Source organism: Chiloscyllium plagiosum, unplaced genomic scaffold (assembly GCF_037043375.1).
Source record: "Chiloscyllium plagiosum isolate Xiang-an unplaced genomic scaffold, Cpla_swu_hap1 HiC_scaffold_23, whole genome shotgun sequence".
In the NCBI taxonomy this organism is placed as follows: Eukaryota; Metazoa; Chordata; class Chondrichthyes; order Orectolobiformes; family Hemiscylliidae; genus Chiloscyllium; species Chiloscyllium plagiosum.
Window position 1 is genome coordinate 25591602 of NW_028270161.1, and position 24839 is coordinate 25616440.

At 41.9% G+C, this 24839-nt stretch overlaps 1 protein-coding gene across 6 annotated transcripts in view; it reads right to left on the bottom strand.

The window, feature by feature from the left end:
• The window catches only part of LOC122561462 (protein DENND6B), a 110580-nt gene that overhangs the window by 81656 nt on the left and 4085 nt on the right, over positions 1-24839 (bottom strand). For 5 of the 6 annotated variants that reach the window (XM_087999484.1, XM_087999481.1, XM_087999483.1 and 2 more), the window contains exon 3: positions 3883-3925. The exons of the other annotated variant lie outside the window; for it this stretch is intronic. In XM_087999484.1, the coding sequence (XP_087855610.1) occupies positions 3883-3925 (43 nt within the window). The remainder of the gene's footprint in view (positions 1-3882; positions 3926-24839) is intronic. 6 annotated transcript variants of the gene reach the window in all.

Sequence of the window (24839 nt, forward strand, 5' to 3'; positions counted from 1 at the left end):
GTGCGGCTGAGAGTCGGGCTGTGGGATATGCAACAGCACAGAATGGCCGAGCAGAGGCTGATAGCCAAGTGCAGGACAATGAGGATGGCCTCAACTGGGACCTTGTATTCATGTCACACTACAGATGACCTGACCCACACACACACACACACACATACTCCATCACATTCTCCTGAGCATGCACACACACATTCATATAAGTCTATCGGGTGAATTTGCATTTGCAGAATTGTATATGCAGATATATTCTAGTTTTGTTCAAAAGCATACAACCTGCAAGAGGTCAATTCATATAACATTTTATAAATTTCTACTTTGGAAATAGAACCAGTCTGACTCAACATTGGGATACAGACTCTAACCTCACACCTTTAACACATTGTCTGAGCTGAGATGTCATTTTTTATACAAATTTAAGTTATCGCAAGAACGTGACTTGAAAGTAGTTCAGGGATTTACATATTAATGAACCAAAACCTGCAACCCATTTTAAAAGATGCAAGACTTAACAGCAATAGGTTTGTTCAATATATCATTTTAATTGCATGACACTGTGACCTTTTGCTATAAATTCTGTGTCTTATGATCCTGCCCCACTAGTTGCCTGATGAAGGACCAGTATCTGAAGCTAGTACTTCCAAATAAACCTGTTGTGTGATTTTTTACCTTTGTACTGGGAGACTAACAGGCTTTGGGCAAACTAAAGAGAGTCTTTCACTGAGTGGAGTGTCTTCCAGGCGCATCGAAGTTTGCTTTGGTTAGCAACCTCGGGATCAGACCGTAAAGAATAGAGTGCTGCATCATGGAGCAGCTCAGTACAAACCTTGACAAAAACCAATGCATCTCTGTCCAGATCTTCTTTACATAGGCACATTCCAGAAGGAGATGTGTGACAGTCTCTCTTTCCCCAGAGCTGCTTTGAGGGCAGTGTGCAATTAAAAAAAAAATTTAGCTGTACATAAAGAATCTTCCAGTTAGTGCCCTTCTCACTACCAGCCAAACTACATTTTGGTGCTTGTTGGAACGTTCTAGCAGAGGCATTCTGACAAATAGCTTTGACATTCTGCTCAGGGAACTATGCATTAGGATATACCTTCTCCTTTCCCCGCAGGGCCTAAAGGATGTTATGTGCTGACCATTGCTTGATAGACTTGTGGTCAAAGAAGTTTTCCTTTACAAAGTTTTCCATGAGAGACAAGTGATATAGAACGGTCCAACTACTTGGAGCATTGGGTGGTAAGGAGGCCAGGCCCATCCTTTGTAACATCAGGAATGGATAGAACTTCAATATATTGTGACACTTGGTATTTGCATGTGGAGGGTCTATGCACAGCTTGATGCAGCCATATATAAAGGTGGCCATCAGGATGAGGGTAGCATTAGGTACATTCTTCCCCCTTTATCTAGAGATTTGTCTACGGTGTCCCACCAGAGATAATCCATCTTTGGCCTTCAGATGAAGTGGAAGATGGCTCAAGTGACTGCTGTGGTGTTGGCTGTGAATAGGCCAGACCTGCGCCACATACAACAACAGAGTGCACCTCACACTGATGAGCAGGTTTTTATCTTCATTGGAGAGGGATCTGCCCAGTTTCTGCTCCATCTTAGCAGTCCCTCTGAACCACATACCTGGCACCTTCAGAGAACCTGACCTGACAGTAAAGGGGATAAAAGATTGGTGGGCCTAATTCCAAAAGAATATGGTCTCAAATTTACCTTGGCTCATGAGGCCAGTTTGAAAGGATTGCAGATGTTCATGAGTCTGCGTACCGAAAGTGGATCTGAGCAGAAAACGATGACATCTTCCAAGTACAGGGAGACTTTGACATGTAGGCCTTCACTGCCTGGAACGTCATCTCCCACATGCTCACATCTTGGATGTGATTCAGTGAAAAGCTCTACACAAACCAGGCAAGAGAGCCCTGTGTGATTCCAGATCTGATCAGGAAGTCTCCTGATTCCGACTCATTGATTGAGACTGCATTCCTAATATTGGTGTGGAGCAGTTGCAGCCAATTGCAGATTCCCTCCCAAAAGCCCATTTTGAAGAGCACATCCCTTGTGCAGGTGTGTGACATCCTGTCAAAGGCCTTCTCCTGGTCCAAGCTAATGAGGGGTGGGGTGGTCCACCCCACCCCATTCTTCACATTAGCAATCATATCCCTGAGGAGCTCAAAGCTCTCAGAGAGATTCCTGCCTGTTACAGCACAGGTTTGTTCGGGGTGAATCACTGCTCCCAGAGCAGCCCTGCTCCAGGTGGCAATTAGACAAAAGTTTATAATCCTCATTCGAAAGGAAGATTGGTGACCAATCTCCCTTCCCTATGAAGGATGAAGCTACCTTTTCTCATGGATGCGTACATGCTACCTGCCTCAGACCACATCCTGACTGCAGTAACAATGGAGTGCTGAACTGCTAATGGTGCTGTCTTGTGGATGGCATTGTAATCCAGCATCCTGTTCAAGTAACTGACAACTGACCTCATGGCACCTTTTTAAATAGCAGAGAATTATTTTGGTGTCCTCGTCAACATTCAATAAATACCACCAGAAATAATTATTTGCTAATTTAACACTTTGGTTGCTTGTGGGACATTACTGTATGTAAATTAGCCAACTAACTGAAACTTTGGAACATCCAGAATAGTGTAGGTAATAAATTAAGTTCAAGTTGTTTCTTCTTTCTTAGGGAGGTCAATGAATGGAAGTTTAAGAGGATGTAATTGTCACATAGTAGTAAAGGGTGGACTAATGAAATTCAAAAACCAGGAAAAGGAATGCACAACCTCAGTAAATTTTAATTGCATAGTATAATAGTACCCCAAATTGCAATCTAATTGCGACCACAACTTATTTTGAAAGCTAGCTAGTTAGACTAGTTCATCATTCTGTGTCTGACTTGAAACCTGACTTACATTTTCTACCTATCTTTCATTCCTCTTAATTTCTATCCTCATTTTCCTACTATCCATTTTAAAAAAAAGAACAAAGGACTGCTGATCCTGAAAATCAGAAACAAAAACAAATTGCTGGAAAATCTCCACAGTTCTTGCAGCATCTGTATAGAGAAAGCAGAGTTAATGTTTCAGTTTCACGAACCTTCTTCAGAACAATGCTGCCAGACCTGCTAGGTTTTTCCAGCAATTATTGTTTCTGTTTCTACCATTCAGTTACTGACATGAATTGCTCTCTCAAATTCCCAAACATTGGACATGCCTATTTTGATTAGATCAATACCAGTGGTGAAGGGTTTCCCCAATATCACTGAGCAGGGAATCGGCCCTACATCAACCTTTTTATCTGAACAAGCATTGCTAATATTGCAATTTGAACCTAATATTGGTTCAATTAGACTAAGACACTAAAGCATAAAATTATCTACCTCAACCAGTGTGCCCTACAATACCCATAGTCAGTCTATTGACTAACTCCAGTGCTACCCAGGTGTGACCAAGGCAGTAGAATACAGCCAAAATCAGCATATATTTGTGAATTGCTTTCTTGCCAGAACTCCAGGTCCTTTCTCTTTTATTTTACAGTATTTTTGGAACTTTAGTCTTTTTAAAAAAATTTCAGACCTTAAAGAGTAGATGCTCTCAATATAAATAGATGAATAATCGATGCTTATGTCAAAACTAGAAATGATAAATGTTTGGTTTGAGAGAGCTATTCTCATCAGTCCTCGTGCTGATATACAAATTCCTGCTTTCTTCCCAAACCTATCATTAATTCAAATACTTCTGATATGAAAATCACAAGAAATAACAGCATAAAGTACAGAAGTAAATATATTTCAGGATGGAATAGAATGATTCGCATGAGAACAATTTACTACAAAAGGTCATTAAGGAGAAAGTCTGCCTTCCTTCTGTAGATTTCTTACCAGAGTAGGAATCTGGAAAGGACAGGTAGCAGATGCTGGTTTTCTGAAAACAAAATTAAAAGTAGAGAGGAAGAAACAAATCTGAAATTAGTGCAAGTGACTGGGATAAAATTGAATCAAGTGTTAAACTTTGAGATCTTTAAAGTAGCAAATGTCATTGCTTTAACAGATTAGAAAGGAATGCACAAATTGACCTTTAAGCCAACTATCACAAAACAGGTAATAAGACTGGCTTCCTACCAAGTGAAAATTAAAGGAATGTTCAGCATATACCAAAAAACATTGAACTGAAGTTCATTTTTAAGCATTAGTCAGAATTTAACATTTCTTCATCAATTGCTTCCACATTTAGTTAAATCGGGCAGAAATTATTCTGACATGTATCATTTATCAAGAAGGCAATATGTTTTACATAAGAACTAGGAGCAGGAGTCAGCCATCTGGCCCGTCGAGCCTGCTCCACCATTCAATACGATTATGGCTGATCTTTTCGTGGCCTCAGTTCCACTTACTGCCCTCACACCCTTACCCTGAATTCCTTTACTGTGCAAACAAATTATCTTGCTTTTAAAAACATTTACTAAGGAAGCCTCAACTACTTTACTGGGGAGGGAATTCCATAGATTCACAACCCTCTGGGTGAAGAGGTTCCTTCTCAATTCAGTCCTAAATTTTGTCCTGCTCCCCCTAATTTTGAGGCTATACCCTCTTGACCTAGTTTCACTCGCCAGTGGAAAAATCCTCTCTACTTCTACCTTATCTGTTCCCTTCATAAATTTATAAGATCCCCCTCATCCTTCTAAATGCCAATGGATATAATCCCAGTCTACTCAGTTTCTCCTCATAAACCACCTCCTTCAAATCTGGAGTCAGCCTCGTGAACCTCCTCTGCACCCCCTCCAGTGCTGGTACATCCTTTCTCAAGTTAGGAGACCAAAACTGCATATAATACTCCAGGTGTGTCCTCACTTGCACCCTGAACAGCTGCAACATAACCTCCCTGCTTTTAAACTCAATCCCTTTAGCAATGAAGGACAACACTCCATTTGCCTTCTTAATTATCTACTGCACCTGCAGATCAACCTATGTAAATTGTGAATAATTGCAGTTCCAATACTAATCCCTGAGGCACACCATTAGTCATTGATTGCCAACCAGAAAAGCACTCATTTATCCCCGCTCTTTGCTTCTTGTTAACCAATCCTCTATCCATGCTAATATATTGACCATAATGCCATGCATCTTTATGTTATGCAGCAGTGTTGTGTTTTGTTTTCATATAGCTTTATAAGCTGCTGTCCAGCTAAATGGATAAAACATGATTTCTTATAAGGCCTCCTGAGATATTAAAGGGTCAATTTGCTCTGCTGACCTGCAGAAAATTGGATGTCCCGAGGCAAGGGTGGGATGTCTCCATCTTACAGGTAGAATGTAAAGAATTTACATTCCCATTCCTCGCCATTCAGAGCCATTTGCATGGCTATTTCCTAGTTATTCAGATTAAAAGAATTATATTATCATCACCTATACAGAAATCAATAAGAACATTGCAGTTGGAGTTCTAACTACTGCCTGCAGTTAAAAAAAAATCACAACAGATTTGGCCATTAAGGGATGATTTATATTACATTGTTTCTGGAGATGATCAGGTCAATAGACAATAGGTGCAGGAGTAGGCCATTCTGCCCTTCGAGCCTGCACCACCATTCATTATGATCATGGCTGATCATCTTCAATCAGTATCCTGTTCCTGCCTTATCTCCATAACCCACGATTCCACTATCCTTGAAAACTCTATCCAACTCTTTCTTAAACGAATCCAGAGACTTGGCCTCCACTGCCTTCTGGGACAGAGCATTCCACACACCCACCACTCTCTGGGTGAAGAAGTTTCTCCTCATCTCTGTCCTAAATGGCCTACCCCTTATTTTTAAGCTGTGTCCTCTGGTTCAGGACTCACCCATCAGCGGAAACATGTTTCCTGCCTCCAGAGTGTCCAATCCTTTAATAATCTTATAAGTCTCAATCAGATCTCCTCTCAGTCTTCTAAACTCAAGGGTATACAAGCCCAGTCGCTCCAATCTTTCAACATAACATAGTCCCGCCATTCCAGGAATTGACCTCGTGAACCTACGCTGCACTCCCTCAATAGCCAGAATGACTTTCCTCAAATTTGGAGACCAGAACTGCACACAATATTCCAGGTGTGGTCTCACCAGGGCCCTGTACAGCTGCAAAAGAACCTCTTTGCTTGTATACTCAATCCCTCTTGTTATGAAGGCCAGCATGCTATTAGCTTTCTTCACTACCTGCTGTACCTGCATGCTTACCTTCATTGACTGGTGTACAAAAACACCCAGATCTCTCTGTACTGCCTCTTTACATAAATTGATTCCATTTAGGTAGTAATCTGCCTTCCTGTTCTTGCCACCAAAGTGGATAACCATACATTTATCCACATTAAACTGCATCTGCCATGCATCTGTCCACTCACCTAACCTGTCCAGGTCACCCTGTAATCTCCTAACATCCTCATCACATTTCACCCTGCCACCCAGCTTTGTATCATCAGCAAATTTGCTAATGTTACTATTAATACCATCTTCTATATCATTAATATATATTGTAAAAAGCTGCAGTCCCAGCATTGATCCCTGCGTTACCCCACTGGTCACCGCCTGCCATTCCGAAAGGGAGCCATTTATCACTACTCTTTGTTTCCTGTCAGCCAACCAACTTTCAATCCAAGTCAGTACTTTGCCCCCAACACCACGCGGCCTACTTTTGCTTACTAACCTACTATGTGGGACTTTATCAAAGGCTTTCTGAAAGTCCAGGTACACTACATCCACTGGATCTCCCTTGTCCATCTTCCGAGTTACATCCTCAAAAAATTCCAGAAGATTAGTCAAGCATGATTTCCCCTTCATAAATCCATGCTGATTCTGACCTATCCTGTTACTACTATCCAGGTGTGTCATAATTGCATCCTTTATAATTGACTCCAGGATCTTTCCCACCACTGAGGTCAGACTAACTGGTCTATAATTTCCTGCTTTCTTTCTCGCTCCTTTCTTAAAAAGTGGTACAACATTAGCCACCCTCCAATCTGCAGGAACTGATCCTGAATCTATCGAACTCTGGAAAATAATCACCAACGCATCCACAATTTCTAGAGCCACCTCCTTCAGTACCCTGGGATGCAGACCATCAGGCCCCGGAGACTTATCAGCCTTCAGACCTAACAGTCTCTCCAACACCAATTCCTGGCAAATATAAATTCCCTTCAGTTCAGGTCCTTCAGCCACTATTACCTCTGGGAGATTGCTTGTGTCTTCCCTAGTGAACACAAATTTGAAGTACCAATTCAACTCTTCTGCCATTTCTTTGTTCCCCACAATATATTCCCCTGTTTCTGTCTTCAAGGGCCCAATTTTAGTCTTAACCATTTTTTTCCCTTTCACATACCTAAAAAAGCTTTTACTATCCTCCTTTATATTATTGGCCAGTTTACCTTCGTACCTCATTTTTTCTCTGCGAATTTCCTTCTTAGTAATCCTCTATTGTTCTTTAAAAGCTTCCCAGTCCTCCGTTTTCCCACTCATCTTTGCTATGTTACATTTTTTCTCTTTTGACTTTATATGTTTCTTAACTTCTCTAGTCAGCCACAGCCACCCCTGTCTCCTCATACGTTCTTTCTTCCTTTTTGGAATGAACTGATCCTGCAGCTTCTGCATTATACCCAGAAATATCTGCCCTTGTTCCTCCACTGTCATCACTGCTAAGGTATTGCACCATTGAACTTTGGCCAGCTCCTCCCTCATAGCTCCATAGTTCCCTTTATTCAACTGAAATATTGTCACTACCGATTGTACCCTCTCCCTTTCAAATTGCAGATTGAAGCTTATTGTATTATGGTCACTACCTCCTAATGGCTCCTTCACTTCGAAGTCCCTGATCAATTCTGGTTCGTTGCACAATACCAGATCCAGAATTGCCTTCTCCCTGGTAGGCTTCAGCACCAGCTGTTCTAAGAATCCATCTCTGAGGCAATCCACAAAGTCTCTTTCTTGAGGTTCAATACTATCCTGATTCTCCCAGTCTACCTGCATGTTGAAATCCCCCATAACAACTGTAGTAACATCTTTGCGACAGGCCAATTTCAGCTCCTTATTCAACTTACACCCTACATCCATACTACTGTTTGGGGGCTTGTAGATAACTCCCAAGAGGGTCTTTCTACCCTTAGAATTTCTCAGCTGTATCCATACTGACTCTGCATCCCCTGACTCTAGGTCTCCCCACGCAAGGGACTGAATATCATCCCTTACCAACAGGGCCACCCCACCCCCTCTGCCCGTCAGTCTGTCCTTACGATAGCACATGTAGCCTTGAATATTCATTTCCCAGGCCCTGTCCACTTGAAGCCATGTCTCAGTTATCCCCACAATATCGTAGCTGCCAATTTCCAAAAGAGCCTCAAGCTCATCCATCTTATTTCTAATACTTTATGCATTCATATATAGTATTTTTAATTTGTTACTGCCCTCACCCTTCCCATCAACCCCTATTTCACTCAACCTTACGGCATGATCCCTTTTTGAGTTTTCTGCTTCATTGATACCGTTGTCTTTCTTGACTACCGTTGTTCTAACTTTCCCTTCAATTTCCTTCTTAAACTTCCAGTTTGTACCCTCCCCCCCCCCCCACATTTAGTTTAAACGCAGCTGTGTTTCAGTAGCAAACCTGCCTGCCAGAATGCTGGCCCCCAATCTATTAAGGTGCAAACCGTCTCTTTTGTATAATTTATGCTTACCACAAAACATACCCCAGTGATCCAAGAATTTAAATCCTTGCTTCCTGCACCAGTTCCCCAGCCACACATTCAAGTCCATTATCTCCCTGTTCCTGGCCTCTCCAGCCCGAGGAACTGAAAGCAAACCGGAGATAACCACTCTGGACGTCCTGCTTTTCAGCCTTCTTTCTAGTTCTCTGAAGTCCTGCTGTAGTATGTTCCTCCTCTTCTTCCTGACATCATTTGTGCTGACATGTACCACCACCTCTGGCTCTTCACCTTCGCCCTTGAGGATTTCCTGCACTCTGTCTGCGATGTCCTTAATCCTGGCACCAGGAAGGCAACACACTACCCTTAAATACCGCCTGTTACCACAGAAACCCTGTTCAGTTCCTCTCACTATGGAGTCCTCTATCACCACAGCTCTGTGCGACGTCTGGCTCCTTGGCTCTGCCTCCACGCCAACGTTTGATTGACAGACCTGACCGCCTCGCGGACTGGCAGTGTCATCTGTCTCTACTGTTTCCAAAAGATTCAACTTGTTCCTGACAGGTACTTGCCCTGCGGTCTCTTGCACCTGTCTCCTCTCTGCGTTCCTCATCGTCTTCTCTCTCCTGCTCTCTTCTGGTATGGTCGGTGTAATAACCTCGCTGAAGGTCCTGTCCAGACAGATCTCATTCTCTCGGATGAGCCCAAGGTCCTCGAGTTCTTTATTCAGTGCTGCAATATGCTCAGTCAGTCACTGCACTGTGTCTTGAGTGGCATGTGACTATGGGGGAATTGGCTGGGAGTTGTCTTGTGGGCATTACTGACTGCAATGTAAAGATTTGTATAAAGGAAGAACTGGTTCCTTTGTTCAGGGAGAGATCTTTGACATGGCTCCGCAAGCTCTGCAAAATGTGTTAAAGGGTTCCTCCAGAAAGTTTGTACTGTAATGTGCTGTGCTTAATAAAACTTTGGTTTTTCACAGAAGTTGGCATGTTGCAGTTGCATCAAGTATGTAAGAATCTCAAAGAAAAAGAACCTAACACTCCTCCCAATCTGTTTCTACTTGAAGAGCTTGCAGTGGATGACTCTGTTTTCCCCAGTGGGAAATGCCTGTCTCTACTTGACTGGGTCTATGAGCATGCACTCACTTGCAGGGATCATCTTGCATTCTAGTATTTGTTCCAAAGCACTCTCTCCTACCTTCCATCTCCCAATAACAATCACTTTAAAAGAAAAAATGATGCAAATAATAGATTAAGTAGAGAAAATACCAAATCAGTCAAGATTGAATGCATTTTTTCTATGAATACCATTCAGAATTAACCATTCAGAACTACCAAATTGCAGAATCACAATACAAAAGAAGGGGATAGCGGGGAAGATCATGTAATCCATTGTGTCTGCTCTTTAAAAAGAGGTAATCATTATGTTCCACTTCTCTGCTCTTGTCCCACAAGATGACAAATTTCTACACAAGCATTTTCCAAACCTCTTTTGCAAGTTATTATTGAATCTGGTTCCATTCATCATTCTTCTAGGGATCATTCCAGATCATGACAATTTCTCATCTCATCTCTGATTCTTTGACTGATCACTTGATATCTGTGTTCTTGTGAGTGACCCTTCTGCCATTGGAAAAATTCTGATTTATTCTATCAGAATCTTGATTTTAGAAATCTCAAACATATCACCACTTAATCTTTTCCGGTCAATCTGCATATTTCTCGTTTCTCTAAAGCCTCTCATTGCAAATACAATTCTAGTAAATCTCCTCTCTCCCTTCTCTAAGGCCTTAACAGCTTTCCTGAAGTATGGATGGCCAGAATTGGACCAAAACTCTCACTGGGTCATAACCAGGCTTTATAAATAATTGCTTTTGCACTCCAGTCAAAGAAATTATAAAAATGATGTAGTACAGAAGGGGGTCATTCAGCCCATCTTGTCCATGCTGACCCAAGGATCATAGAACCCCTTGGATGTGGAAACAGGCCATTCAGTCCATTGAGCAGACATTGATTGTCCAAATAGCATCCCGCCCCCAACCCCACCCACCCTATCCACGTAACCGAGCATTTTCCATGGTTAATCCACCTAGCCTACACATCCCAGGACACTATGGGCAATTTAGCATGGCCAATCCACCTAACCTGCACATCTTTGGACTGTAGGAGGAAACCGGAGTATCTGAAGGAAACCTATTCAGACACAGGGAGAATGTGCAAACTTCTCTCACACACACAGTCATCAGAGGCTGGAATTGAACCCAGGTCCCTGATGCTGTGAGGCAGCGGTGCTAACTGAGCCACCATGCTGCTCACAAAGATACCCAGATGTCCTTTCTAATCCCATCTTATCCACAGGCCATTGACCTACAGTTTTCAGTACTTAAGAGCAGATCCATGGACGTTGTGGAACAGTTTAGGGTCTCTACCTCCACTACTAAGTCAGGCACTATACTCCATGTAAAAAACGTTTTTCCTCACATCTCCCCTAATCCTTCTGCCACTTAGTTCAAAAACCTGTGTCATAGATTCAAGCGGTCTTCCAAGGGAAACAGGTTCCTCCCGTCTACTCTCTCTCCCTCTCAATTTTGGATACCTCAATCAGGTCACCACTCAGCCTTTGCTAATACATGGAAAACAACTCCAACCTCTTCAATCTCTCCTTGTAGCTCCAATTCTCCAGCCCAGGCAACATTTCAGTAAATCTAATCTGCACTCTCTCCAGAGCAATCCTGTAATGTAGTGACCACAAATCCAGTTGTGACCACACCACAGTTTCATCACTGTATCCCTACGTTTGTATTCTGTATCACTGCCAATGAAGAACAGCACTCCATAAGCCACCTTTACAACAGCGTCGACCTATTCTGCTACATTTAGGGATCTATGCACTCACCAAGATCTCCCATGTCATCTACCCCTCTCAGTATGTTCCATTTACTGTATTGTTATTCCCTTTTACAGTTTGACCTCTCTAAATGCATTACCTAACATTTATCAGAGTTGAACTTCATCACTTTCCTGCTCATTCCATCAACCCATGTCATTTTAGAGCATACAGCTATCCTCTACACAGCCAACTGTTGTGTTGTTGCAAGTTTACCAATTGTGCTCCCCATGTTCAAGTCCAAATCAATAATGTATAAAACAAATAGCAACCCTCCCAAAACTGAGCCTTGCGAAACACCACTTGAAACAACTTTCCATTCGTAGGACAGCTAACGACTTTTATCCTTTGTTTCTTGTTACTAAGCCAATTTTGGATTCATTGCAAACATTGCCCTGTATCCCTCGGCTTTTACCTTTTTAACCTGTTTGCCATATAGGACCTTGTCAAATGCCTTACTAAAATCCATGTAGACAACACCCATTGCACTACCCTTATCAATCCTTGTCACTCGCTCAAAGAATTCAATCAAATTTGTAAGGCATGACCTTCCCTTACCAAAGCCATGCTGATAATCCCTGACTAGTCCATGCCTTTCTAAGTTTATCCGATTTCTCAGAATTGATTCCAACAATTTGTTCACAACTGAAGTAAGACTAACTGGCATATATTATTTGGCAAGTCCTTTGTACCCTTTTAAATAACAGAACCACATTTTTATTCACCTCGTCCTATGACACTTCATCTGTGTCCAGCAAAGATCAGAAAATAATCCTCAGAGCATCTGCTATTTCCTCTCTGACCTCCTTCAATCTCCGAGGGAACAATCCACTTGGCTCCGGCAGCTTATCCACTTGTAAAGATTCCAACTCCTAAAACACTTCCTCTCTTGTTATGATTATTTTGTCCAATATTTTAGTACTCTTTTTGGATTGCTACATCCATATCATCCCTTTCCTTTGTGAATACAGAGATGAAATTTCATTTAAAATTCTTCTCATATCCTCTCCATCTTGATACAAGTTCCCTTCATCTCTGACAGCTTTCACTTTTTCCTTAACTATCCTTTTGCTCTTTATACACTGGTAAAACATGTTTGGACTTTCCTTTATCTTGTTTGCTAATATTTTTCATGCCCTCTTTTTGATTTCCCCATTCCTTTTTTTTTTTAAAACTTGATCCTTGTACTTACTATATTCCTCTGCAGAGTTGAATTTTTTTGTGACTAACATAAGCTCTCTTTTTCTGTGTAATCTTCCTTGTATTTTTCTAGACAACCATGGAAGTCTAGATTTGGCAGTACCATTCTTATTTTTGGAGGGGATATGTCTGCTTTGCACCCTAAGGATCTCACTTTCATGCCTTTCACTTGTTTACCACAGATTTATCCTTTAGCGGTCCTGTCCAGTTCACCTCAGCCAAATCATTTCTCAGTTTGTCAAGTATTCCTGGTGCATGTCCGCCCTCTACCAAAATAATACTAAATACAAGCAGATTATGATCAGTATCATTGACATAGTTGCCCACTGTCACTTCATCCATTTGCTCATCTTTATTTCCTAAAACTAAATATAAATTTGCATCTCCTTTCATTGGGCTTGTCACATTGTTTTAAACAATTTCCTGGACATAGTACATGAATGTTTCACCCTCAATACCCCTTACATCAGTTGAATCCCAGTTGATATTGGGATAGTTAAAGTGTCTGCCTATTATTGCCCTGTTATTACTCCAGGTAGAAGAACACACATAGATCAATTTCTATCTCCCTCTCACTATTTGGGGGTCTGTAGTACAATCCCAGTAGTGACTGCCCCTTTTTTTTTAAAATTCCTAAGATTAACCCAAAAAGCCTCATTTGTTAACTCATTTCGTATACCACCCCTTCCCACAACTGAAACACATTCTTTAACTAATCTTGTTATATCCCTTTTTCTTTGTTACCCACACTATCCTGCCTGAAGAATCCACATATATCCAGGGATATTGAGCTGATAACAGATTAATGATTTATTTTCCTAAATTAAAAGCCTTCTAAACTTATCCTGCCACCTTTAGAGATTTGTGTGTACATAGCTCCAAAACTTCCTACTCCTGCACTCTCTTTCATTCACATGGTCTATCTTCTTTTAATCTGACAAAATGCATCACTTCACACTCCCAGGTTCCAATATGGAGTGCTGAGAACTGCAGAAGAGTTATTAATTTCAATTTTAAGACAGCACCATTATCATCAGTTTAAAAAAAACTTTAATAAATGAAAATGGAATCCCCAGCTTCTTTTAAAATAGTTCAATCAAGTGAAATTCTGCCTATTTTTAACTACATTCTATATCAAGTTCACAACATAGGTCAGGAAAGACCTTGGTCTCATTCAATTCCAATGCTGCCCAGTTGCCCTTTATAATAATTAAAAGTTTATTAAATTAATTGAATGGTCTGACTTCAAGTATCCTTTCTGGAAATGTCAAGTCTGAAGGTAACAGAGACATGGATTACACCTTCAGCATTAGATAGAATACACTAATGGAGGAGACCAGAAATATTATAGGATGTGGAAGAAGGCAGTTTCTGTGCTGAAGAGAATCGTGGAATCAGAATAAAAATTTGAATCAAAATGAGATATTGAAACTTAAAGTAGTCTGTTTCAGGGAAGGAAATTGGACAAGAACTTGTGCTGGAACTCAAGCTAATTATTTACTTCTGACTTGGAGATTGAATTGGGGGAATGGAAGTCTTGGATGAGCAACAGAGAATCACAGAATCTCTACAGTGTGGAACATGGAGTCCACACTGACCTTCTGAAGAGCATTCCACTCAGGCTCACCCCCCTACCCTATCCTTGTAACCCTGCATATCCCTAGACACTGTAGGCAATTTAGCATGGCCAACCAACTAATCTGCACATCTTTGGACTGTGGGAGGAAACCGGAGCACCCTGAGGAAGCCCATGCAGATATGGGAAGAACGTGCAAACTCCAAACAGACGACACTGGAATCAAATCCACATCCCTGGCACGGTTCGGCAACAGTGCAAATAACTGAGCCACCATAACGCCATAAATGTCACACAAGCTGCCTGAGAATACAAGTAGTGCCGGAGTCAAGAGAGACAATACAGGGATAAAGCTTGGCATTGCTAGAGGAAAATCAGAAGCTGACCATATATCTGCAAATGATATTTTATGTAATTGAAGCAGAGAATGGAACTTATGTTTGTATCCTTCGGGACTCCTGAAGTTACTGTGTGGGTGTGCAATGAGAAATAAAGCAAGAGAGACTATAATTAGATAGGCAAGAAAGGAACCAAGGTGGACCATCGAGAACAGCCATTTGAAGAGAATGAAATGATCCACCATATTCGGGATGGCATAGTGATCAAGAAGGAATAATGGAGCACGATCGCATACATAAAGAATGCAAGTCACGCCCTTGGATATTCCAATATGATGGGAGAAAGCAGAATCCTGATTGGAGTAATTTAAATTGGTATTCCAGGAAGAATGAGAAGCAATTACCAGACTTAGCTGTAATAACAGAAACCTGGATACAGACCAGATGTAAATATAAACTACGCATATCTAACTATCAGGACATCAATATTACTAAGTTGAATGAGGAGTGATCACATTGAAACTTATGAAATGCTTAAAAGAGTGAAATAGTTTAAGATGCTTCCTCTAATTGAGAGTTTAGAATAGGGGGGTAAAATTTAAAATGACAGGGCTACAACTTAGGACTGACATCATAATTTTCTTTTACTCAGAGGGCTTTATTTCTTCAGAATTCTCTACCCAGAAGACTCTGGAATAAGTTTAAGGTAGAGATTGATAGGGTTCAATTAACCAGTGGCATATAGAGTTATTGGATGTGGTGGATATAAGGCATTCAAAGGTTTGACCAGTCATGATCTTAGTGAATAGCAGGGCAGGTTCAACAGACCGAATGGTCTACTCCTGTACGAATTTTCCTGTGTCTCATTTGAGATTCTGCGTAAAAGACTCCTTTTTCAAGCACATGTTAGTCAGCCTACAATGGTAAATGTGATGCTGGTTTTGGATAAGGATGAGAAGCCAAATGTGCACAAGCACCTTGAGAATTATAATCGTAGTGAACCAGTTGGAAAGTGAAAAAGAAATTGTACAAATCAAGATCAGACTTGCCAATTCTTAGAAAGATGGGAAGTAAAAGAGCTGAGATGAGGTGAAAGGAGAAATTGGCACAGAGAACTGTAGGGTAACATTGAATGCTTTCTGAAAAGCATTCCTAGGGGTTTTATTTGGCCAAGTCTGAGTTGGTCGAGTTTGAGAGTTTGTCACCATGATGCCCAGCAAGTTCTTCCAGTGCATCAGATCAAACTAGTTGCATTAATTGTCCACCTAATCCCCAAGATAGCTCTCATGCGTGATTTCCACCTCATCCTACCATGCTCCATTCCCACTGAGCCATTGACCGGCATTCCCCTGCATCTATGCCATCTTTAAATGTCATAGTGCACCTGGACAAGCACTCGTATTCAAAGTTGTCCTGCTCATTTCAGAACATTTCCACAATATGTCGGAAAAGGAGGAGAAGATGGCATCATGATTCACTGACGAACACCTGAAGTCCTGTTGGACAGAGTGGTGCAGCAGAGAGCTGCACCCTTCCAGGAGAACCATGAGGAGGCCATGCCACCAGATCCTGCCAGCTGGGAAACCACCTGAATTAGTGCAGTCTCCAGGGTGCAAAGAAACAGCCAGCACAGCTGCAAAGAGGTCAAAATATTTTTGCTCTGACAGAAGTGTCACACTCTTCGCCACTGCACAGAACTTTAACCACTCTCACTGTTGTCCATAAGATCTTCCTTGACTCATTCTCCCTCTCAGCCTCCCACACAACTAATCTTGCATACATTCTCTGCGTCCTCCTCAGTCCTTCACTACATAGAGTCTGTTTCCATGTTGTATGACTCTTTGGTCCAATCAGTCCATGCAATGCATAAATCCCAAATTAAATTAGTCCCACCTGCCTGCTCCTGGCCTATATCCCACCAAACCTTTCTTATTAATATGCATATCCAAATGTCATTTCAACACTAACTGTACTCACAACCACCACTTCCTCAGGAAGTTCATTCCACATGTGAAACACCCTCTGTATAAAAACTTTGTCTCTCATGTCTTTCTGAAATCTCTCTCCTCTCACCTTAAAAAAGAATGTCCTGATAGTCTTGAAATCCACCATCTTAGGAACGACACAACTATCATTAACACTATACCTCTCATTATTTTACAAACCTCTAAAGTATAAGGTCACCTCTCAACCTCCTACCTCCAGTGAAAAAGGTCCCAGCCAATCCAGCCTCTCCTAATACCTCAAATCCTCCATTCTCAGCAACGTCCTGGTAAATTTCTTCTGAACCCTCTCCAGCTTAATAATATCCTTCTTAGAACCGGGCAACCAGAACTGGACACAGTACTCCAGAAGACGCCTCTCCAAATTTCCTGTACAATCTCAACATGACTTCCCAACTCCCATACTCAAAGGACTGAGCGATGAAGGCAAGCATGCTTTTTTAACCATCTTGTTTATATGTGACATAAAACGTCAAAGAATTATGTACCTGCAACCCTAGGTCCCTCCATTCTACATGACCCAAGGCCTCACCATTAATTGTATAAGCTGTACCCCTGTTTGTTAAACCAAAATATAATACCTCGCATCTATTCAGATTGAATTCCATCTGCCATTTTTCAGCCAACTTATCCATTTGATCGAGATCCCTTTGTAAACAGAAAACCTTCTTCACTGGTCTACTATGCCACCAATTTTGGTATTATCTGCAAACGTATTAACCATGCCTTCTATATTCTCATCCAAATCATTCCACCACCTTTCCCCGACATGCACCATCACTGACAGTTGTGCTACTCACTGTAGTCCTATTCATACCCCTCTCAATCTCATTGCAAGATGATAGCCCGGAACAGATAAGAGAGAGAATGGACGGGTGGAGGGATGGCAGACATCAAGATGTTTACCCCTTATGAGAAGAAAATTTTGACCCTCACAGAAAATGGGGATCGTTCCTATAGGAATGCTGAAACATCCATGTCCTGCCAAATCACTATGCATCCAACAGCTACACCCATTAACTCCAATGTCACTCTCAATCACTGTAAACCACTTCTACTGACGCGACTTTGCACTCAATCCTTTAGGGACATATGACCCATGTTCTTCCTCTTTAAAAGCATTTTGAACAAGGTGTACTGCAGATCCTGGTTTGACCTGTAAAGGCACTTACTCCATCCATTCAGTGTCATCACATTTTTCTGAATACAAATGAAGGAGTGTAGAATTTGCAATCTTCCATTTTCTAGCACTATTCCCATATTCAGAGGGATTAGAAGTTAGTCACCAGAGTCTCTGATTTCCATCTTTGCTTCCAGCAACAATCGAGGATTACAATGAGTGATGTTTTACTTTGAGGATGTAAACGTTTGAATTATCTCCACTTTTATTGAAGTTATTCTACCCAAAACAATAATTGTGTGACATAGCTCTATAACTTCTATTTTGTGACATTGCCAGAATACGCTTCGTTGGTATAGACTATGCAAAGTAATCCTAGAGTCATAGTGACATACATCATGGAAACAGACCCTTCAGTCCAACTCATCCATGCCAAACAGAAACCTAAATTAACATAATCCAATTTGCCAGCACTCGATCCATATCCCTCTAAACCCTTCCTGTTCATATACCCATCCAGATGCCTTTTAAATGTCATAACTGTACCAGCCTCCACCACTACCTCTGGCAGCTCATTCTACACACACCACCACCCTCTGCATGAAAAAGCTGTCCCTTAGGTCCCTTTTAAATCTTTCCTCTCTCACCTTACACCTATGCCCTCTAGTTTTGGACTCCCCCATCATGAGGAAAAGACCTTGACAATTCACCATATCCATGCCCCTCATGATTTTCTAAACCTCTACAATGTCACCCCTGAGCCTCCAATGCTCCAGGGAAAATATTCAGCCTCTCCCTATAGCTCAAACCCTCCAATACTGGCAATATTGTCAATCTTTTCTAAACCCTTTCAAGTTTTGGATGTAGGTTTGCTCGCTGAGCTGGAAGGTTCACTTCCAGACGTTTCGTCACTCTACTAGGTAACAGCTTCAGTGGGCCGCCGGGCAAAGCACTGTTGATAATTCCTGCTTTCTGTGTTGGGTTTCTTTGGATTGGTGATGTCATGTCCTTTGGTGACATCATTTCCTGTTCTTTTTCTCAGGGATCTAACTTGATGTGTTTGTTAATAGAGTTCCAGTTGGAATGCCATGCTTCTAGGATTTCTCACGTGTCTCTCTGTTTGGCTTGTCCTGGGATGGGTGTGTTGTCTCAGTTGAAGTGGTGTCCTTCCTCACCTGTATGCAAGGATACTAGTGAGAGAGGGTCATGTCGTTTTGTGGCTAGTTGATGTCCATGTATCCCGGTGGCTCATGCAACTCACTCACTCATGCAACAGACTATGAATGGACAGACAGTGCAACAAGCCATAGATATTAGATAGCGACAAACAAAGAAAGTGAAAAAACTAGACCTGCATAAAAAACTAGACAAACTTACACAAAGTAACAACACTGACAACACATAAGCATGGATAAAAAAACTCATCTGACTGACCCTTAACAGACACTGAAAAAGCAGTCTTAGTAAGAGGATTAAATTACAACTGCGAGGATGCAGACAAGATTTCTTAGCAGAATTAGAAACAACAATAAAAGACAACCAACTCACAGAAGGAACCCAGCAAACTATCAGAAAGGTAGTCGCACCAACATTAAGCAGAAAAAAGGAAACACACTCAATACACAAGAAAGGAAAGTACTGGAAAGACTAATAAAAGATAAAACATTGTTATCCTACCTGCAGACAACGGATGCTTGACAGTCATTTTAAATCAAAGAGACTACATTGAAAAAGCGAATGCACTACTTGCAGATACCAACAAGTGGCGATACACCCGACCACACAACTAGACAACCGAATCACAGCCCTACTCAAAAAACTTCAGAAATCTGGAAAAATAAGACCAATTTCCAAATGAGACCAGATGGATCCAACACACCACGCTTCTACGGATTACCCAAAATTCACAAACCAGGAGCCCCTCCAAGACCCATAGTCTTGCTACCTGGAATACCAACTTACAGATTGACCAAGGAGCTACACCAAAGACTAAAACACTAAGTAGAAGACTCACGCCACTCCATTCACTCCACCCAAGAATTCCTGAAGACCAAAGACACTGAGACAGAAGAGGATGAAGTAATGGTTTCCTTTGATGTAACAGCCCTGTTTACATCAATCAACATTAACCTGACCAAGGAAACACTGACTACATTATTAGAAGACCCAAAGACACATACACAAAACATCACTAACATCAGCAAGGACAGTAACGTCAAGCTAGTGGACGTATGCCTTACCACACGCTTAACCTTCAACAACAAAACTTAGACAAACCAACGGAACACCCATGGGATCTCTGATATCAGGATTCTTAGCAAAGGCAGTAATGCAGAGACTCGAACAAACAGCTCTGCCAACCATCCAACCCAAACATTGGGTCCGCTACGTGGATGACACCTTTGTCATCACTAAACGAAACCAATTAGAGGAAACCTTCAAGACCATCAATAATACCTTTATTGGCATAAAATTCACCAAAGAGGAAGAAAACAACAACAAATTGCAATCCCTAGATGTCACAGTCGAGCGAACAGCCAATGGGGAACTTCAAACCAGCGTGTACAGTAAAACAACACATATAGACCAAATATTGAACTATAGAAGCAATCACCCCAACATCCAGAAACGAAGCTGCATCAGAACATTATTCCAACGAGCCACCACACACTGCAGCACAGAGGAACTATGCAGAGCAGAGGAAAATCACCAAGAGAGTGCATAAAAAAAGGGTACCCAATGAACTCAGTCTGCCGATTTCTCAGCAACAATCCAAACAAGCAGATAAATTGCGTCCAGAAACCTTAGCCATTCTCCCCTACATCAAAGACATCTCGGACATGAACTGCCAGACGACTCAGACCCCTTGGCATCATGTAGCCTACAAACCCACCAACACACTAGAATAGCAGCTAACAGACAACAAGCAAAACCAATGTAAATTTACAAAATACCATGCAAGGACTGTAACAAACACTACATTGGACAAACAGGCAGAAAACTAGCCACCAGGATACATGAACATCAACGAGCCACAAAACAACATGACCCTCTCTCACTAGTATCCTTACATAAGAGGAGGAAAGACACCACCTCGATTGGGACAACACACCCATCCTAGAGACAAACAAACAGAGACACACGAGAATTCCTAGAAGCATGCATTCCAACAGGAACTCAATCAACAAACACATCGAGTTAGACCTCATCTACCACCCCCTGAGAAAAAGAACAGGAAATGGTCAGAGTATTGAGTACAGGAGTTGGGAGGTCATGTTGCAGCTGCACAGGACATTGGTTAGGCCACTTTAGGAATATTGCATGCAATTCTGGTCACCGTCCTATTGAAAAGATGTTGTGAAACTTGAAAGGGTTCAGAAAAGATTTACAAGAATGTTGCCAAGGTTGGAGGATTTGAGCTATGGGGAGAGGCTGAACAGGCTGGGGCTGTTTTCCCTGGAGCATCGGAGGCACAGGAGTGACATTATAGAGATTATAAAATCATGAGGGGCATGGATAGGATAAATAGACAAAGTCATTTCCCTGGGGTGGGGGAAGTCTAGAACTAGAGGGCATAGGTTTCAGGTGAGAGGGGAAAGATATAAAAGGGACCAACGAAGCAACTTTTTCACTGAGAGTGGTGAGTGTATGGAATGAGCCGCCAGAGGAAGTGGTGGAGGCTAATACAATCGCAACATTTAAAAGGCATCTGGATGGGTATATGAATAGGAAGGGTTTGGAGGGATATGGGCCAAGTACTGGCAGGTGGGACTAGATTGGGTTGTCTATATGGACAAGTATGTTTCAGCGCTGTACATCTCGATGACTCTATGCACTCCAAGGTCTCTGTTCAGTAACACTCCTCAGGACCTTACCATTAAGTGCATAAGTCCTGCCCTGATTTGCTCTATCAAAAGGCTTTCACAGCAATCTTCAGCCAGAAGTGCCAAGTGGATGATCCATCTCAGTTTCTGCCAGTGGTCCCCAGCATTACAGATACCTATCTTCAGCCAATTCAATTCACTCCACGTGATATCAAGAAACCTTTGGATATCTGCAAAGGCTACAGGCCCTGACAACATTCCAGCAACAGTCGTGAAGACTTGTGCTCCAGAACCTGCTGTTCCCCTCGCCAAGCTGTTCCAGTACAGTTACATCGTTGGTATCTAACCAACAATGTGGAAAATTGCCTAAGTATGTCCTGTACATAAACAGTAGGACAAAACCAACTGAGCCAATTACCGCCCCATCAGTCTACTCTCGATCATCAGTAAGGTGATGGAAGGTGTCATCAACAGCTCGATCAAGCAGCAATAATCTGCTTAGTGACGCCCAGTTTGGGTTCTGTTAAGGCCACTTAGCTCCTGACCTCATTACAGCCTCGGTTCAAAATGGACAAAACAGCTGAATTCCAGAGGTGAGAGTGACAGCCCTTGACATCAAATCTTCATTCAACTGAGTGTGGCATCAAGGAGCCCTAGCAAAACTGGAATCATCATGTATCAGGGGGCAAACTCTCTGGTGGGTTTGAGTCATATCTGTCACATAGGAAAGATGGTCAGGGTTGTTGGAGATCAGACATCTCAGCTCCAGGACATCTCTGCAGGAGTTACTCAGGGTATTGTCCGAGGTCCGACCATCTTCAGCTGCTTCATTAATGACCTTCCATCATAAGGTCTGAAGAGGGGACGTTCGCCAATGATTGCACTATGTTCAGCACCGTTCGCACTCCTCAGATGCTGAAGCAACAAAATCTGGACAATATACAGGCTTGGGCTGACAAGTGGCAAGTAACATTCACACCACACAAATGCCACGTTATGACCATCACCAATAAGAGATTCTAACCACTGCCCCTTGACATTCAACGGTGTTACCATCACTGAATCTCCAACTACCAACATCTTGGGAGTTATCGTTGATCAGAAGCTCAACTGAACTCAACACATAAAAAGACAAACAGAGCGGCTACAAGAACAGGTCATAGGCTAGGAATACAGGTCATAGGCAAGTAACTCACCTCCTGACTCCCGAAAGCCTGTCCATCATGGACAAGACACAAGTCAAGAGTATGATGGAATATCCCCCACCTGCCTGGATGATTGCAGCTCCAACAACACTCATGACAAAGCAGCCTGCTTAATTGGCACTGCATCCACAAACATCGACTCCCTCCACCATCAATGCTCATTAGCAGCAGTGCGTACTATCTACAAGATGCACGCAGAAATTCAAAGATCCTCTGACAGCACTTCCAAATCCACGACCACTTCCATCTAGAAGGACAAGGGTAGCAGATATATGGGAACATCACCACCTTCAAGTTCCCCTCCATGCCACTCACCATCCTGATTTGGAAATATCAGTGTTCTTTCACTGTCACTGGGTCAAAATTCTGTAATTCCCTCCCTAATGGCATTGTGGGTCAATCTTCAACAGGTGGACTGCAGCAATTCTAAAAGGCAGCTCACCACCACCTTCAAGGACAAGTAGGGTCGGCCAATAAATGCTGGTCAGCCAGTGACGCCCACATCCCAGAAAAATGAATAAAATTTTAAAAATATTTAGTTCCTCAATCTGGATTAAACCCAATCGGCCCATGATCAAGGTCCCATTGTACTTGGACATGACCTTCTTCGCTGTCCACTACACCGCCAATTTTGGTGTCATCTGCAAACTTACTAACTATACCTCAAATGTTTGCATCCAAATCATTTACATAAATGAAAAACAGTGGACCCAGCACCGATCCTTGTGGCACACCTCTGGTCATGGGCCTCCAGTCCAAAAAGTAACCCTCCACCACTTCCTTCTGACTCCTACCTTCGAGCCAATTTTGTAACCAAATTGGTAGTCCTCCCTGTTTTCCATATGATCTAACCTTGTTAACCTGTCTACCATGCAAAGTTTTGTCGAACGCCTGACTGAAGTCCATTTACTCTTCTGTCCCCTTCCCAAAATTTGGCGAACTATGCTACACACCCTATAGCATAACTACTTCTTTCTGCTCCTTATATCTAATCAAGTAGATTCTGTCTGTCGTCAAACCTTCATGCACAGTCTCTTTTTAAGGGGTTGTAGTATATTTGAGCAATGTTGCTCAGTCCCTCTCTTTTTGAATGTCCTATTCCCCTAAATACATTACAGCCAGGAAAACTGCATTTGTGGTACTTCCCATGTTTCAGTTAGGTTTCTATTATTGTCATTATATCATATCATTATATGGCAACAAGAGCCTGCAGTTCACCAGCTGAATTTAGCATGTTCAATATATTTTTGGTAAAAAACAATGACTGCAGATGCTGGAAACCAGATTCTGGTTTAGTAGTGCTGGAAAAGCACAGCAGTTCAGGCAGCATCCGAGAAGCAGTAAAATCGATGTTTTGGGCAAAAGCCCTTCATCAGGAATACAGGCAGAGTGCCTGAATGGTGGAGAGATAAATGAGAGGAGGGTGGGGTGGAGAGAAAGTAGCATAGAGTACAATAGGTGAGTGGGAGTGGGAAGAACGTGATAGGTCAGGGAGGAGGGTGGAATGAATAGGTGGAAAAGAAGATAGGCAGGTAGGGCAAGTCATGGGGACAGTGCTGAGCAGGAAGTTTGGAACTGGGGTGAGGTGGGGGAAGGGGAAATGAGGAAACTGTTGAAGTCTACATTGATGCCCTGCACTTCAAACTTGCCTCCATCTGTTTTGCATTTCTTACTTATCTGATACCTTCTTTTGTAGATTACACTTTACTGTAAAGGTTTGAGAAACTAGGTATAAAATTTTTAAAGTATTTAAAATTTCACCAAAGGCTTGGAAGCTACAAGGGGAATATAACATTTAAAATTGAAATTAAAAGTTTTAAAAACAAACAAAATAATTAATTCTCGTTAGTGAGAATTTTAAGCAGAGGTTAGGACCACTTTCTGAAGCATTAAAGGCTTCACTTAAGCAAGTGGTTTCTGAGATTACTGTATCTATAAAGGTAAACATTTAAAGAAAAAAATTTAAAGAAAAAATGCCGCCTGCTTGTAATACTCTAGCAAAGTAGCAGCACAGACATG